The sequence below is a fragment of the Pollicipes pollicipes genome, unplaced genomic scaffold, assembly GCF_011947565.3.
Source record: "Pollicipes pollicipes isolate AB1234 unplaced genomic scaffold, Ppol_2.1 Scaffold_3216;HRSCAF=3773_pilon_pilon_pilon, whole genome shotgun sequence".
Taxonomy (NCBI): Eukaryota; Metazoa; Arthropoda; class Thecostraca; order Pollicipedomorpha; family Pollicipedidae; genus Pollicipes; species Pollicipes pollicipes.
This window is the reverse complement of record NW_023596251.1, coordinates 6,173,854-6,191,230: the sequence shown is the minus strand read 5'-3', so window position 1 is coordinate 6,191,230 and position 17,377 is coordinate 6,173,854. Positions and strand designations below refer to the sequence as shown.

The window sequence follows — 17,377 nt, the reverse complement described above, 5'->3', positions numbered from 1 at the left end:
GCTAGGCTGCGCTCTCCATCGGCCGAGTACCTACCAGAGTTGCTGCCTGTGGCATCGCAAGTGGCCGAGTCACACTATCCTCGAAGCTGAAGAAACTGTTGTGACGCACCCACCCATGACGCCGGCTGCAGCTTGCGCGCGACGTGCTCGGTGATGGGGAACGCGGCCCAGGCGTCGAACTCTCCAAGCCGAGCGGCAACTGCTCTTGAAAACACATGTAGTGCGACGTGGAACACGCTGCACCGACCATTTGCCAACCAGCTGAGTCACAGATATAGACTACAGCATTTATGACAGACTCGTCTGGAATGGGTGTGAATGTAGATTCTGAACATCCCAATGTCTTCAGTCCCAACGAAAATCGAAAGGATCAAACGCTTAACCGATTTGCCTTTGCCAACGGTGGATCTCTACCACACGGCACGGAGCGCAGCCGGCCAACCGTGGATCTCCACCACACGGCACGGAGCGCAGCCGCCGGCCTTTCACCCCGGGGTGCTGCAGAGTCTGCTGGTCGCCTCACAGCGGGGTTCGAACTAAGGCTGGCTGGCCGTAGCGCTCAGGTGTTCGCTCAGTTTGCCTCCGTGCTCGATTCGGCGAGATCTTGTCCCAAAGAACTCAATCGTCGATCGCTGCCGTTCTGTTCCGAAAAATGGTGCTTCGCTCATGAGTGTATTTTCGCCCGGAGTTAGGCGGCCGCTAGAGAGTGCCAGCTCGACACACAAATGACGCATGCAGGACACACACAGGCGGAAGAGCTACACTCCACACAACAGCCTTTTACAGCCCCCGGCAGTCGCGATCGCAGTTACAGAAGCGGCGCTGTTTTGCCAAGTGGCGGGCGGGGCTCAACGGCATTCAGTGGAGATAAAGCTGAACCAGTACGGTCAAGACCGGCCACATATTCCTACCCAACGTTCAGTTAGTCTCCCAAATAATCACTTACATCCCGTTAGCTCACAGCATACATCACAGACGGCAAAACAACTGCGTCCGTCTGCGACCGCAGTTCCCCGTGTAACCAGCGCCAGCTCACTGGCCCAAGCTCTGCGCGGCCGTGCGTGCATGCCATTAACTGCAGTCAGATTTCTCCGCTCCGCCGTCTGTGCCCGGTAAGGGCAAAGGCAAGGCGGCCGCGTCCCGCTCACACGAAACTATCGACCATTTCAAGCTCAACCTCACGTTCACACCGCCACTTCCAACACTCCACGTCCATCGCTTGCCCGGGCGGCGACCTTCGCCGCTGCCGCGGTGGTCCCTTCAGTACAGAGCCCAGTACAGGCCGACCCCAGAGACTATTAGTGGAGGACCGGAGGCACCCCGCGCCGAGATGACATCGGCGGGCTGTCCGACCGAGCCGCGTCCTTTGCCGCAATTTCCGGAGCCCCGACATAGTCCTCGCAGACGCCGTACAGTCACGTCACCGGTCACGGCGGTCAAACCTGGAGACACGCACAGAGGTCACGAATTAAATCTTAGTTGGAAGAGTGAAACTGACACGCGAGCTGAAACAATCAGATGGCTGAATGTAATCTTTCACATGCTGTGGTTGCATTTATCGAGCGTAATTAACGATCGAGTGCTTGCGTACCTGGATAGCACAGAGCCTCCACGGAAATGAGATCTGAGCATTCCAGTAAAAACCAACGGACTGAGTTTGTGCAACACTGAGCTTGCGGTGCCCATGCACTTAAAATTCAATTCAGTCATATGTTCTGCAGCACATTTGTGCGCGTGTGAAGAACATGCACCAGAGTACCTTCATCTGACCGGGGAGAGATGACTCGGCCGTCCGTTTCATGCCCCACGTTACCACAGGCTCTGAAACAGACCACGCAGACCGATGACCAGCTCCCCCAGTACAAGGGTAACACAACTGGGTCCACGATTCTCTCAGAGAGCAGCTCTTCAAAGATCGGCCTCCCCAGACAGTGACCTGATCGCGGCCGACCACCCCGGGGGAGCGAGGTGGCACGCAGCTTTCGGTCCCTGTCGGGGGTTTACTGGTTAAATTGCTTTGAACTGGGTGGTCGGTGCTCTGGAAACCGGCCTGCAAGGTATGTTTGGAAATTGCAGCGTAGCCCTCAGCGAAAGCCGAAAATGTCCTGCATGGACTCCTTGCAGCCCGATTTTATGCACAAAATTTACAGGTCCTTAAGGTTAGTCTGTACAGAGCCAATGACTGCTCGGCCGTCCGTGAGCCGTCCGGCAGCCACTCGTAGCTCAGGCTCGGGCCTTGAACGCGAGTTGTACCGGAACGGCTCCGCGCGAGCTACGCCATTGGCTTATCACGGATGATCACATCTATAGAGCGCTCTTAAAACTAGTCAAAATAGCTGAAGCAAGCCAATTTGACACCCCTAGTGCAATGCCAGATAGTTCACACGATTTGGCTCCCTGTAGGCCACTTTTCACGAGCTAGAGGTGGCTAATTGGCTCGCTTCCCGAGCAAGTTTTGCACAAACACGACTAACAAAACATAACATGGATCAAACTAAATAACAAGGCGGGCAATTTGGACTAGCACCAGCTGGAACCACCTATGATTTGCTGCAATTGCGAAGCGAGCAGTGCATCATCACAGAGTACAGGTCAATTGCATAGCCAGGCCGGCGTAGATCCCCACGCCAGCACACCTCATTAGATGGACGGTTCTAACCCGGCAGAAGCAGTGATTTGCCCAGCATTCTTCATCGCAAACGCCGCGGGCCTCCGATAGCTTCCGACGCTGGCAAACGAGGCACTGGTCCCCGCGTTCTTGCTTCAGCCCGGCCTGAAAAGGGCTAGTGCATCTGATACGCGACCTGCACGTACTGCAACGGACGCGGACATGCATTGTTCAGAGAGTTCAACAGAGCCCACCACATCAAGCACACCTCTCCCGGACCGAACGGCTGACTGCTGCGATGTGGGCAGTGGCACCGCGTGAAGGGCTGGCTCTATTGGCGCAGCTGCAGAACAAGACAAAGCAGTGCCGAGAGACGACACCGAACCGGGACCGACCGAGACGAGGGGGGAGGGGCGGCGGCGAAGACACGAGTCGCAGCGCTCGCCCGACCGGCGTACCGCGCGCGGGGCGGAGCGGGCAAAGAAAGACGCCCGGGCCCCGGGCACAGGAGCGCAGGTCATGCGAGGGCGTGACCCGGACTTAGCTCAGGCAAAAGAGGTCAGTCACCGGCCATGCGAGGGACTGTACAGAGCGTTCCCAGCATGTATGAGTATTACAGCATGTAGAAAACTACGTTCACTACTACATTACTCGCATACTCATGCGACACATAACTACATCATACATGCAGATTTTGAATTATCCGACACAAAGATGATTTATGAGTATTTACAATGAAGTGATGACCTATTGACACGCCAGGAAGAGTGCACGACATGGAGCTCTCGATTTTTCACAGCACGTGTTCATGCCGAAAGACCCGACTGGATGAGTTTTTCATCATACACGTTTCCTTATGCATTTTTTTTTTTCAGCGCAGCCATGTACTTACAGATGAATGACGCTGGCAAGTCCTGAAATATGAGCACCGTGTAAGAATATGAAGTATAGAACCGACAACTACGAACCACACACCAGCTGATACAAGGGAAAACACGGCAAGGCAAACAGCAGCGACAGCTTCTGGGCATGTTCTAGCACCAGGACAAACAGCAGCGACAGCTTCTGGGCATGTTCTAGCACCAGGACAAACAGCAGCGACAGCTTCTGGGCATGTTCTAGCACCAGGACAAACAGCAGCGACAGCTTCTGGGCATGTTCTAGCACCAGGACAAACAGCCGGTCCCCACATTGCAGTACTGCGGCATATCCCTCCGGCCTTTGCCAGGAAGCCAGCTTCGGCAGGGACGGGATAACAGCTTCCTCACCGTTCGCCAGCACCGTTGCCAAGGGCGTCGTCAGGACATGCCGCACAGACAGAGCGCACGTCTATCCGTGTATTCTTCAGTACGCCCGCCCAGCGTCTGGTTTAAATGGTCACTGCCGAGTTCTGGAAAGGTTAAGGCAACTGTTGCACAAATTTCGGCGCACATCCGCCGACGCTGAAGAGCAAGGTTCAGAGTCGACGGCCGACGAATGCTGGGAATAGCATCAGCTTGCTCCGTGGATTGACTTAGGATGAGAGGGAAATGACAGCACAGCTCCATAGCATGGCAACGGTGCCCGGCCAGAGAAGCGCACATAAAACAAGAGCCACTCGAAGTCACTGATGCAGCAACAACCCGGACTGCCGACATGCAACGATAATCTGCAGACAGATTAACGTCCTCGTATGCCGGGAAAGGTGTCCGCAGGCAATGCACAAGGGCGCGCAATCACAGCCAAAAGCTTAAGAGAAAAGGAAGGAAAGGAAGAGAGGTCAGCCCCCCGGACAGCTGTATTCAGTGCTGTCGTTATAACCAATGCATTTACATTCGTTGAATATACGCGAGGTACGTGCCACGACCGACTCCAGCTCTCCGTACCAAAAACCCGGAAAGTGAGTGGGACAACCCTTCGCCCATCCCTCTTACTCTCGATCTTTGCTTTTGCATATCCCCATACATTTCGCCACACAAATTCGCCCAGCTTGTGCTGGACAAACAACGAAGACAACAATGTAATGCAAGTAAATAACAATGCAATGTAAATTTTGAACATTTGTCACGCTCTGATATGTAGCTCCATTGCGAGGTCAGATAATGCACAGAGTTTAATAGATATCTCATCATCCCAGGAAGTTTCCATTCATTCACGACAGATTAAAACCCGTTAACATGCGTGCACAATAAACTCTTTGTTGGCCCACATTCTGTCAGCCAAGGTACAATTATGACTACTAGCACCACTTAGGACCGGCAGCGATTTGCTGCAGTAGCGAAGCGTGCAGTGCACGACATACCCAGAAAAGCTTCTAGTTTTATGCACCCTTTAGCACCAACACGATGCTGCCACGCTGTCCGGTGTGAGCTCCTCAGACGGAAGCTTCCAAACAGGTCGGACTGGCCACCTGCACCCCGGGTACAGATGGCTGGCCGCCTGCTCCTCGTGTATAGACTACCTCGAGCCCTGAAACAGACCCGTTCCAACTGGAGAACACGCTTTGCTCTGGAGCGACCAGGTAAGATAATCAAGGCTCAGACAGCCAAACAGAGCTCGGCATATGCAGCACACCTCTACCGAACAGACTCACAAACTCACCGCTACAGACAACATACCTCAGCATACACAAACGCACATCTACGACTAGACTCTTATCCCATACGAGTTCCATGTGAATGACTCGTTACCCTCGTGAAGGGCTGGCTCCATAGGCGCAGCTGGACAGCAAGACAAAGCAGTGCCAGAGAGGCGACACGCCCTAGCCGGAGACGGACGGAGACGAGGAGGCCTACGGTGAAGGCTGGGTCACTCGCCCCCCCCCCCTCACCGGGTACGGGTGCACGGCGCACTGGAAGCGACCAAGACGGGTCCGAGGAGGGCGTGAAAGCCAGTCTTCACGTTCGGCAAAATGTCGGTCACCGGCAACGCCAAAAGTGTTCGCTTGAATTTGTGGTGTTAGAGAGCATGCACAACACTGAATTAGGATGCATCAACTTACACACAATGTTAAGATGTTATTTACAATGAAGCGATGGACCTTTATACATTCCGGAAAAGGTACGCATAGTATGCCGAGCTCTTAGCATAGATGCAATTCATACTTTCATCATAAGTATTTGCTTGTGCATTATTTAACTCCATGAAGGACGTACCCATATAGCATCCAGAACAAAGCCCTGAAAAGAACAGCTGTGTTAGCATTATGTGCGACAGACAGCGACAGAAATGGGATAAAAAAGAACGGTCTATATAAGTAAGAACCTCTTCATCATTTCGATGAAGTTGATACTCACGTAAAAATTTACCGTGTTCAAGGCGAGAGATCATAAGTGACGATTACAGCAGTTCCAGCACTTATTGACGCTCAAATGTGATTCCGCGGCTCAATGATCAACTCAATATTGTTTTGTTCGAGACTGCGCTGGAACAATACATTTCCATAAACTAAAAAAAAATTAAATCACCAAGGTCCCGTCTTTCTCCACACTCCGAAAAATTCGGGGTCTCGCAGAACAAGAATTTCCACAAAGCAGGCATAGGTTCAGACACAAAAGTTCCGCGGAGGCAAGATTTATACAATCACTTCTATTCCTGAAAGAGCTCACTTCAGTAAAAGCGTGCTCGCCGTTACGTGCCCTCCGTGCCGTTCAGGTCCGCTAAGCGATGTCTGGAATGAGAGGCGCCCGCGTCAGAGCAGCTAGTGTGGGAGCCGCGTTTGCAAAACATTTGGCACTCCCTCACATGGTTAAAAAGGATAAACAAAACAAATTATGTACAAAACACAAAAGCATCACGGGACTCTTGACGAAAACAAACGCCATCACGACATTGGGACGTCGTGCGCGTCAGGCAAGCATCTCTCGATTATATCAAGGTAATTTATCACTATATTGGCACGCAAAAGGAAGTCAGCCTAGCAAGTTCGTACGCAAAAGGGGTTAAGCACCATCATGTTTCACGTGAATTAAATATGCCGACAACCACGTTTCACCCGCATATCTGCATATAGATGTAGATCTGTATGTATACAATATGTAGCATATGGTGCGCAACAATCAATGGACTTCAATACCGGCAGAACGCACCTCTTGCGGATCTGACGCAAAGCTCTGCGAAAAAAAAATAGAAAAGGAATTCCAGCATCAAACACAAAAAAAACAGTAAGAAATTCTGGCCACGATGAAATCATGGCTGCCTGCCTTGTTTAAGACTTGAACGCATGTGAGTGAGACCGCGTATGAGCGAGGAGCTCGCTTATTATACTGCAAAAGTTGGTGACACGTAAGCATTCCCTGCTTACCATGCACGGACACTGGCGAAGCACCGACGACGAAACAGGTTTCCGGCACCGGGTTTGCCCATCAGGCACCAATTTGGCAAAAAACGGCAATTTCTGCAACAAGGCAGCTTGCTTCCAGTAGTTCCGCTTCGGCCCTGCAAAGGTCCAGGCACAGCTGACCGAGAGTGCTCTGTGTCACACGCTAGACGTCCGAACGCATTACTCAGACAGCCAAACTGAGCCCCCGTCATATCCTTCACACCTTCTCCGAACTGAATGACTAGCCCGTACTATCACACTTTGATTCCGTGTAGTTGACTATTATGAACCCGGCCTGAGGGCTGCGCTCTGTCGGAGCCACAGCGGGATAGCAAGACAAAGCAGTGCCGGAGAGGCGGCACACCCTGACCGGAGACGGACGAGACGAGGGGCCGGCGGCGAAGGCTGGGTCGCACGCCCTCCAGTCGGGCGCGTGGGCAGACCGCGCACCGGGGGCGCCCGCACAGCAGCGGGCAGGGGGGGGGGGGCTGCCGAATGCGAGGGGGTGCGAGGCAGTCTTCACCCCAGGCCAGAGGTCCGCCGCCGGTCACGCAAGGACTGTACAAAGCAACAAGTTGCGGTAACAAACTACGATCTGCATAACAGATTTAGAATTATGATACATTAAAGGTGAAGATGATCATTTACAGTGAGTAATGGACTTATTCACATGTCGGAAAAGGTGCGAAGGATATCCGGGCTCTCGGTTTCATTCGCAGGGACATAAAGTCCATCCACACGTACACGCATGGCATACGCAATTATGATTTGGATTTTCATCATAGTATCATTTTTTACCAGATTTGTTACGTAGGATGCACATACCTGGACAGTCCAGAGAGGGAAACCCTGGAAGAAGAACGTGACCTTAGCATAAAGCGCCGAGCTGCTGGTACAGTTTTCAGCTACTGGCTAGTATAAGTATTAGGAAACTGCCAAAACTAGACTCATAACGTCCGGATATCCCGCAATGCAGGCATGCAAGGGAATTAAGGACAAAGGGACATAGTTACGCAACTTGGAAACTCAAAAATGCATCTGGGAATCATAGTGGGAAACACTCACCGCTTTGACTCCATCGTCGGCCAATGCAGCCAGCAGCACGGGCGCGCTTACTGGATCACACGCACTGCGCTGGATCACACGCACTGCATCACAGCTGATCGCCGCAGGCGCAGGCAGGCAGCGGCGAGCCTCTCCACTACTTACCAGCTGGGTGGTCGGGCCGCAAATGAACCGCTATCAGTGATCAATGCAATTTTCGCACCAACTTCCCAGCTTTCTCCACGTGTATTAAGATGATCGGTGCAGATCTACCGCGAATGAAGTGATATGACGGAAGAAACGATATCCAAATATCGTACGCAAACATGCAAGGCATTACACCATCGTCAACGTCTTCAATCGATGACGACCGGCGGAGAGTGCCGAAATGGAGAGCTGTTGATGACTGAATCCAGCCACCGTATGTGATGGTGCACGTTCGCGTACACCCCTGAAACCAAGGCACCCCTGAAATCAAGAGTACAATCTGCAGGGAGGGACATCACTAACGCTCATGCTCTACTGCACTCAATACCTACGACATAAGTCAAAAAGTGCTGAACTTAACTGGGAGAGTTGGAGCCCACAGCGTTAACAGATGGAGCCGTGGACATCGGTGGCAGCAGGCACTAACCAAAGGAACATTTTGCGCCGATAACGCCCCCCCCCCCCCATTTTACCAGATCACCGAAGCCACAGGTCTGCGTGCACGTCAATACTTTAGTCAGCAGACCAGTTGCCAGTACAAATATAAATGTCATGACCAGCCCACACCTGGCTTGCCGTCGCCGCAGTGGACTCCCCAGCTGGTGACGCCGACCAGTTGATATCTGGCAGGCGACCTCTCCGTCGGACTGCCGTACACTGGACAGACGAGGCCGCCGCCACCGTCCCCCTGTCGGTGGCCAAATGCACCGCTGGTACGCGACCCACACACCAGGTTCGGCCTATACAAGCCAGACACGCGCCGCCAACGCAGGAGAGACCTATCATTATGGGCTCGTATGGGGAAAGCAGTATATTGCCAGAGCTAGGTAGATGCATCAAAAATGTCCCTCTTGTAAATTGAGTTACCTTCTCAGTTCAGAACTTAGCTACTGGTTAGTGACATAGCGTCGATGGACTGCTTTGTACTGCTTTACCAAATCCTGAAGAATTCGGAAGAGGGGCTTTAACTGGCCTTTCGCACCTACACCTCGCCACGCCTCGCGTAACATTCAAAAGACTCATGCAGCCAGCCTTCAAGGGCCAGGCATGCCGTGTCCTGGTCGGACAGCAGGACTCACCAGACAAGTGTCCTGTCCGTGGGAGCCGGCGGCGCAGAAGCTGTCCCTCTGCAGGCGGAACTCCTTGCCCAGCACGCTCTCCCGCAGACCCGCCTCGCATGCCTCTGGACCGATCGGCTGAACGGTCACCGCCTTCAGAGCGTGCGGCGCGTCCTCGAGCTGGGGCCGCAACAGGCCCGAACAGGTCACAGCAGGTTCCGGGATTATTACCTTTCGGTTGAAGGCTACGAGATTATTATCCGCCGAGATTATTATAACCTAGACCGCCGAGGCCATCGGAGTGGCAGAATCCGCTGATGGTACTACGACGGCATAGATGTCCCGCGTCACTGCAATGTCTGCAAGATAAGTCTGGCACACCTACGCGGCCGTGAAACTTAAATAGTTTAGGTCTTCAAGGCAGGGCCGTCAGCTGCACCGGATAAGACTGCTGTTCCAGTTCAAAGCTCAAAACACAAACGCTCCAAGCAGCAGAGGAACGCGGAACAAGAACACGACAAGAACATCTGCGTGCTAACAAAGAGATCATGGATAGTTCAGACGTGAACCCAGAGGAAATCACTTGGCTCCCAGAGCACTCCGCTTCTGCAGCCGGCCGCGCACCTGGGTTTTGTAGGCGTCATAGCCCCAGCCGGGCGCCTGGCAGACGGTGGAGTCGTCACTGAGGTCCGGCCCCGGCAGGCAGGCGGGCGTCACGTGGGGCAGCTGCTGGAGCGGCACCGGTGCCGCCAGCTGGAGCACCGCCAGGTCCGCCCGGAACACAGACGACAGGTACTCTGCCGTAGGAGAGCACAGTCGCGACGTCTTAAAGACATGCCAGCCCGCGCCGCGGACACGCACATCAGCGCTCGGGAGGGATGTTTTTAGTTTACCCGCAGGAGACTTGCATACACAGGCATACGAGTCCAGCGGCAATGTTTTTTTACAGATTGGTTACAGATTACAGATTTTTACAGATACAGATCACCATTACGCCTAAATAGGCGTCGTAACGAAATGTGAACTGGAGTTCGAGCACAGATGCCCGGAGCCAGATGCCCGGCATTCGTAGGATGACAAGTTGGCAAGATCCCAGCTATTCCAAGACGCGCGTCACGTCGCCAGCGGGCTGGGCCACCAAAGCCGCCACCAGACCCACGATCCTGGCACCACAATTCTTACTTGTACCAGAATCATACCAGAATCGAAATAGTCACGTACCTGGATGCACGTGAATGACCCGGACCGCAGCGTCGTACGGCCCATAGAGCTCCTCCTGGTCAGAATACAGGTTGTACTCTCCCAGCCGCACCACCAGGCCTTCCTCCTGATCTCCTGGGAGAAAAAGGGGCGGAGTTGACAGGAGAATGAGAGGAACCATCCCACACCTGGCCCCTGCAGCGAAAACGAAGCAGGGATGGTATCTTGGGGCAAGATCCAGCAAATGTGCGAAGTGCAACTAAGCAAAACACAGACATAGGTCGCGACAGATAGATTTAGATAAACATCCCCTTCAACCATTGTTTACCCATGCAGTGCTGGCCGCTCATAGCCGGCCCCGCAGACCGGGGAGATATGACGGCAGATGGCCGTGACAAACAGCCCACCATCTGACCTTGCACGCAGTGAGCAGCCGTCACCAGCATGTCAGAGGAGACCAGGGTGGCCCCACAGACGTACTCCAGACCGCCCAGCCTCCGTCCACGCTCCGAGTGGCGAGAGGTGCGCCGCAGCACCGCCGCCTGGCCATCATGTCGTCACATTGTCACACATCACATCGGGGAGGAGAGGAGAGAGAGGACGAGAGAGATCACGCAGGGCAACTAGAAATGAGACGAGAGATCCCAATCGCGGTTTAGTATACACAAAACACCGTACACTGCACCAACAAGATGTTGAACCATGGCCCGCCCGCCTGTGCGCGTGAGCAAAATTTGCCCTGCAGTTTTCCCCTACTTACGTGCCAAGGGAAGGTGGCGTAGTCTGCTACGCCCGGCTCCAGCCCGTAGCCGGAGGAAATTCGCCCGGAGAACTCCCCGAACACAGACTCGTAGATGTCAGAGAGGTGGCCCCGGGTCCCGCAGGTGGTGGGCAATAACGGGAGCAGCCTGGGCAGATCAAACAAACTTCATTGCGAAAGCCGGGAAGGCTACAATGAAACCGCATTACCCGACCTAACTGCGACAGGCGACCTGCTGCAAAGCGATTCGACAGCACTGTCACTTACAGCTTTAGAATGGGTAGCTAGCTTGGCCAGTACGGGTCTATGCTAGCCTATAGGCCAATGGAAGTCGCAGTGTACGAGGTCTATTTAGGCACTTACACGATTCGATAAACCACATGGGAATATAATACTATCCAATGCATTGGACGACATTCTGTTGGATGCCGACGCAATGAAGGAGACAATGAAAAAAAGATTGACGCAGCTCGGAGAAAATCTCTAGTCAAACTCACGGATTCAGCCGGGGCGGGTACGGCCTCTGGAATTGAGGCCGGATCGCAACCCCGTGCGGCGGTGGGTACCGACGTGCGGGATGCGGCTGCCAGAGACCGTACGGGGGCGGCGGACGGTGGTGCACTGGCGGATGGCGACCCTGCTGGTGACCGTGGTGTCTGTACGGCGGGGGGCCGTACGCCGGCGGCGGCGGGTGGTACTCCTCGTGATGGGCCGCACCCAGGCCCGGGTGCGCGGGATGCCCTCCCAGCCCGGGCGCGACACCGAAGCCGTGGTCCGGACGTCCAAAGGCATCGCCACCGGGTCCATCCCGGTCAGTGTCGAAGAACACGCCGCCGCCGGCCAGTTGGGAGGCGCCGGGGACAGCCGCCGAGGGAGGCAGGCGTGGAGGCTGCACGTGCGGCGACGGACGCGGCAGAGGCACGGGCACTTCCGCCACCGGAGATCCAGACGTGACAGCAGTGTCTCTGCAAAATAGACGCCCGGTGGCTCGAAACGCGGACATCTAACAGGAAACCAGTTCTTCAATGATCGTGCAGAACGTGCCCGCTCTTATCTGGCTCATTTAACCCATCCAGGTAGCGACGATAATTAATTCCAAGTTACTGTGCCGTGTGGTCGTCCTAAACAGGCATCAAACCAGAGCCCATGACTTGGAACAGCAGATGCACCTTCAGCTGCACCTTCAGCTCACCCAGCCGACCGGAGGACCTCAGCGGCCAACATCAGCAGCTCCGGCAGCGGAGTGAACGGCTGCAGGTCTCCCGGCTCCCCTCCCGTGGTGGAGTACTGAGGCAGCAAAAAAAAAAAAAACAGCCGGCTAAAACATCCGAGCCAGCAAAACGCCGTGCCGCACTCAGTAAAACAATTGGATTGCAAATGGGAGTCATTTTCTGGTGAACACTAACGCGACCATCAGGTGCTGCACGCCCGTTGTGAAAGTTTGTTTGAAAAATGTCGAAAACATCGCACCCAGGCATTGCTAGACAGTGATTGAACGCGTATGCGCTTCATTTAAATCAACCTCCACATAAACGTAAGTGAGCCCCAGACCTGCAGTCGAATGCCACCACACTCAGGCAGCATTCACGCGCACTAACCGATGTGGGCACGCCGGCGGTGGTGAACAGGATCGGCACGTCACTCGGGTCAGAGACGTACACAAACTCTCCGGTCTGGTAGCGCTGGCCGTTCAGCAGCACCATTTGGTGGCGCCCGGTCGGCGCGAAGTCGGGGTCGGCGCGCCGCTCCAGCTGCACCAGACTCACGCCGTGCGTGACGAACGCCTCTGCGCCGCCCTCGAGCCGGAGCAGAGAGCTGAACTCTGGTACGGTGTGGCGCTGGCCGCGGACGACCACCTGCTGCAGCCGCCGCGGCCGGCCGCCCGCGCCCGGCAGCGGCGCCACTGGGCGAGCGGGAGGACGGCGAGAAGGGGGAAGGCTGCTGGGACGTGGCGGAAGGCCGCCCGGCTGGCTGTGAGGCAAGCCGCTCGGGAACTGGTTGGGGAGACGGCCGTCTTGTCCCTGGCCGACGTGGGAGCTCCCAGAGCTCTGAGGCACGCTGAAGCCCTGGTTCGGGGAAAACCCTCCTGGAGCAGAGCTCTGGACAGGTCCCCCGAAGCCTCCATTTTGCCGAAGTCCGCCACGAGTCTGGTGCTGCGAGACGCCGCCTGCACCATCGCCCTGGGAGATCCCACCAAAGCCCTGCCCGTTCTGGGCAGGACCTGGGACACTGTCCTGACCTGTACCGGCGAAGGAGTGGGCGGGCGGGAGGGGCCCCGCGAATGACTGCGGCAGACCGGTCGATCCGACGCCCGCCCCAACGTGCACAGAGCCCTGGAAGCCAGACTGCGATCCTCCGGAGAGGGGGAAGAAGCTAGATCCCCCCGAGAGGGGCTGCTGAGACACGGCAGGCGGGTACTGGACGTCTGAGAAAGACTGCCCGGAGGAATCGGACCGCTCGGGGTATACGGGCCCCGCCGAGGGCCGCGGGGGTAGCGGGAGCGACTGCCCGGAGGAATCGGACCGCTCGGGGTATACGGGCCCCGCCGAGGGCCGCAGGGGTAGCGGGAGCGACTGCCCGGGGGAATCGGACCGCTCGAGGTATACGGGCCTCGCCGAGGGCCGCGGGGGTAGCGGGAGCGACTGCCCGGGAGAGCTAGAAGGCTGGACAGAGTCTGGCTGGTCGCGGTGTTGAAATGCGTCGGTGCCGAGGGTGGATGGGAAGCCGAAGGGGTTGCTTGTGCCGGGATCAGTCTGGGAACTTTGCACCGCCGCTGCAGGACAGCAGACCCGGCCCGCCGCCTCCTGGCCGCACGTGAACCTCTGCCAACGGACGGCTCCGGGTCACGCGACAGACGCGTACACTATGGCTCTGAGCAGGGAGCATTTATAAAGAAGAAACGAAAAACAAATACAGTGCTGCCATCTTGCACCTCCAACGGGACCAACGCAAGGAGACATTCCCAAGAACAAAAGCTCTGCCGCACCTACCGCCGCCGGCTATAGCCCGACCTGTGTAAAGGCCGGCTGGTACTGCGACGTCGGGTGATAAATGTTTGTGTCCGGTTCGTAGGTGATCGCGTCCGCTGCAACAGGTGGGCAATGCGAGACAATATGCGGCGCAGTCCGACACCGACTGACGAGGGCGGAACGTAGACATGGGCAACAATAAGTGCGCATTCCAGCAAGCAATGTTCACCAAATGCCTTGCTGTTACGCTAGGATACAGTGCTCAAGTTCTGGTACTGGAGTGATTTCAACTTCCATATACTTCTCACGAACCAGACAGCAGCAATTGGACACGAGCAGCAATTGGACGCCACAATGGATGGAGTGCGTCGCACTTGTAACGAGACGCATACAGAGCATTTAAAAGACCGTGTGGAGATTCAAGACACCCAATGAGTGATGTTTTCAAACGAGGCACGCCAAGTGCCGCCTCCGCCCCCCTGCAATGGGCATCAAAGAACCGCGAGAGGCCGGGCCCTACCCGACGAGCACAGCGAGGCGGGGACGCAGGCGCTGTCGGGAGGGCAGGAGCCAGCAGAGATATCAGAGCCCTGTTCAGTTGTCCGCTGCCCGTGCCGTTCGGCCGGCTGCTCTGCAGTAGACTGGTGGCCCCCGGCTGGAACAGGGCGGCAACAGCGTTCAGCAGATGGACACAAGGGACAAACAGTGGCTAAAGACCACAAAAATAAATAACCGCGAAGGCCACAAAAAGGTGATCAAAGGCAGGCATGTGCAAATGTTTGCGATGTCGTACAGATACAATGGATCATGAGCAAAAGTGAAGTCGTGGCAGTAGTCAACACCGCCAAACGTGCACTCAACCGAACATGGACCGCGGGGGCGAACTTCACCTTCCAAACGGTCTCACCAGATGGCGTTGCGTTCGGGCCCGGCTGGACGTCGGGCGGCCCGAATTGGCCGAACATCGAACTGGCCGCTGATGACTGGGGCGATGACGCAGACTGGATGCGCAGGTGCTCCTGCAGCGGTATGGCGACCGCGGCAGAAAGAAACGCCAGCACGGCGCACCGGCAGGCCCGCATCCTGCTTTGTTACAGGCTGAAACGCCGCCAGCGCGCGTTAGCCATCCAAGCGTCACCCATCCCATCCCCACCCAAACTGTTGGAGAAATTTCTGCGCCCGAAGCTTCAGAAGTCAATTGCCATTTAGTACCATGCCATTTGGTATCCGTACCACTGTACAGAGTATTTACCATACCATTCACCCGTACCATTTTTGCCAGTTTTCGTAGACATTGCCACAAAAACATTCAACGAGTTTCCTACTATTAAACACACTCCATCGGTACAAATATTTTTACCACGAGTTAAAGTATCTGTTACAATAACCCAATTCAAACGGCCCGAAACGAGGACCAAAGCTAAAATAACATTTCAGGTGCACGCAGTCCATTGCATACTACAAATGATGAAGTGAACCACAACAATTCATAAATTATGAAACCTTTCTGCAGACCACTACAGCAACGAGCACCGCAACAGACCTGTTGTGGTAGATCATTCCCTTCTGCGGCGTGATCAGCATTGTAGCAAGACTACGCTGGTGCAGACGGCCACAGCTGTACGCTGCCAGAGATGCACCATCGGCCAGATGCTACTTCTCCAAATTTTCGACAACACGTGGGTATAATGGGCCATTTAGCCTCTTCCAGCCTGCGTAACAGGCCGATAATACTAACGAAACGCTGAGCAGAGTTGCACAGCTCAGCGCTTCTGCATGACTCGCCTTCTCGCTCCAATTCTGCTGCATGACTCACCTTCTGGCTCCCACGCTGCTACATGACTCACCTTCTCGCTCCCATGCCGCTACATGACTCACCTTCTCGCTCCAATGCTGCTACATGGCTCACCTTCTCGCTCCAGAAACGATGTCCACTGTCAGGGGCCTCCGCAGCCGCAACACATCCCCACTGCGACACCACCCAGCGTCGAGCACGGGCACAGAACTGACACGCCTTTCGAGGGGCGACCCAGAGGTCACGAAGGTCACAGCCCGAGGCAGCGAGAGATGTCAGCCAATGGCGTGCGTCCTTTTAAACCAGGCGGCACAGTCTGCCTCGAAGGGGAGCTGTTTCGAGCAGAGACGCCACGCTGCGTTGGTACCACATCACTCACAGCCGGATATAACGCGGTCTTGTGCTCAGATTGTTGATTGAAATGTACCAGCGAGCCCGAGATATCATTGCCAGCCGTGAATGCGCTCTCCGTTGTGAGCTGCAGCTTTTTTACTGCAGGCTTCTTGTCACGTGCATCATGCGTGCGCCATGTATTGCTAAGTGCAACGCAGATGTTCGAGATAATTGCTATCCGAGCAGAAAGCATAGTTCACACCATCATTTACACAGCTCAAACAAATCGCGAGGTGCAGACCTGATCAGTTTGACTGTTTGACTGTATTCAGTCAGTTTGACTGAATCTAAGTTGTGCAAGATCACGACAGAAAAGTTCCATGACATTCTTTTCCCACATGCAAGCTGTCTCCGACAGAAGGAGCAACGCTCTCTTAAAAGCCACGTACCACTCAAAGCAGCATTCTTTCATAAACGGCGGATGAGTAGCATCAGCTTTTCGGATAGCCGTGCAATTCCACTCGTGTATTAATTCCATCCAACAACTTGCACAACGTGACGCGAAGGCCAGCTCCCCTTACATCACCGTTACGTGAGGTCAAGCCGCCGTGACATTTGCCGACCCGCCGCGTCAGCAGAAAGCGCGACGCACCCCAGATCGCCTAGGGGAACGTGAGCACGTCAACTGCACCAGGCTTGAATCGCATTGGCAGAGATGCCAGCTCAGTGCGGCCTTGGATGGGACCGCGCGGGCACGCACTCGCATGGTAACAGGCGGCGGGCGCATATGCCCTAACCTTTTCAAAGTTATTGCGTGAATTGATACTGACTCATATGCATTCCAACATAAACAGGCCAGAATAGATGTGAACAATAGTTAAACCGAGAGCACACTACGTTGTTGGAGGCCATGCCGCAGGTGTGGCCCCGCTCACGGCAGGCACAGCTCAGAGGCCCGAACTGAAGCCTCGGAGGCCCCAACTGAAACCTGGACTCGGCGCAAACCTGAACTGCATCCCGTGCCATTACGAAATCCGGTTTGCAGCCCTAGAAGGAGATCTTCTTGTCGGCAAGGAGGCGCAAACATGAAGCGGATTATGATC

The 17,377-nt window shown here is 55.1% G+C and overlaps 1 protein-coding gene across 5 annotated transcripts; it reads right to left on the bottom strand.

Moving 5' to 3' along the window:
• Positions 1–666: 666 nt before the first annotated feature.
• Positions 667–16,147, bottom strand: LOC119090923 (trithorax group protein osa). Of its 5 annotated transcripts, none has more exons than XM_037213654.1 (23): positions 16,056–16,147; positions 15,054–15,244; positions 14,667–14,801; positions 14,189–14,262; positions 12,776–13,999; positions 12,370–12,464; positions 11,675–12,142; positions 11,178–11,325; positions 10,833–10,959; positions 10,439–10,552; positions 9,842–10,014; positions 9,239–9,397; positions 8,727–8,847; positions 7,974–8,403; positions 7,734–7,757; positions 6,891–7,024; positions 6,196–6,257; positions 5,743–5,766; positions 4,890–5,056; positions 3,877–3,998; positions 3,501–3,522; positions 1,760–2,773; positions 667–1,442 (listed from the first exon to the last, which is right to left on the bottom strand). In XM_037213654.1, exons 2-14 carry the CDS (start codon positions 15,226–15,228, stop codon positions 8,309–8,311), a joined length of 3,108 nt encoding a protein of 1,035 aa, XP_037069549.1. In that variant the 5' UTR covers positions 15,229–15,244; positions 16,056–16,147; the 3' UTR covers positions 667–1,442; positions 1,760–2,773; positions 3,501–3,522; positions 3,877–3,998; positions 4,890–5,056; positions 5,743–5,766; positions 6,196–6,257; positions 6,891–7,024; positions 7,734–7,757; positions 7,974–8,308. The 5 variants fall into 5 exon arrangements, with proteins under 5 accessions (XP_037069549.1, XP_037069550.1, XP_037069551.1 ...); XM_037213655.1 differs by having other exon boundaries at positions 8,118–8,403; XM_037213656.1 differs by having other exon boundaries at positions 1,760–2,783; positions 7,734–8,403.
• Positions 16,148–17,377: the final 1,230 nt, after the last annotated feature.

Bases quoted from the DNA above. Each gene is read 5' to 3' on its own strand.
- LOC119090923 (XM_037213656.1), bottom strand. From the start codon at position 15,228: ATGCGGGCCTGCCGGTGCGCCGTGCTGGCGTTTCTTTCTGCCGCGGTC. The intron at 14,802-15,053 runs GTGAGACCGTTT...GCCCTGTTCCAG, and splicing joins CCCGAACGCAACGCCATCTG to CCGGGGGCCACCAGTCTACT. The intron at 14,263-14,666 runs GTAGGGCCCGGC...CACCTGTTGCAG, and splicing joins CGCCTCGCTGTGCTCGTCGG to CGGACGCGATCACCTACGAA.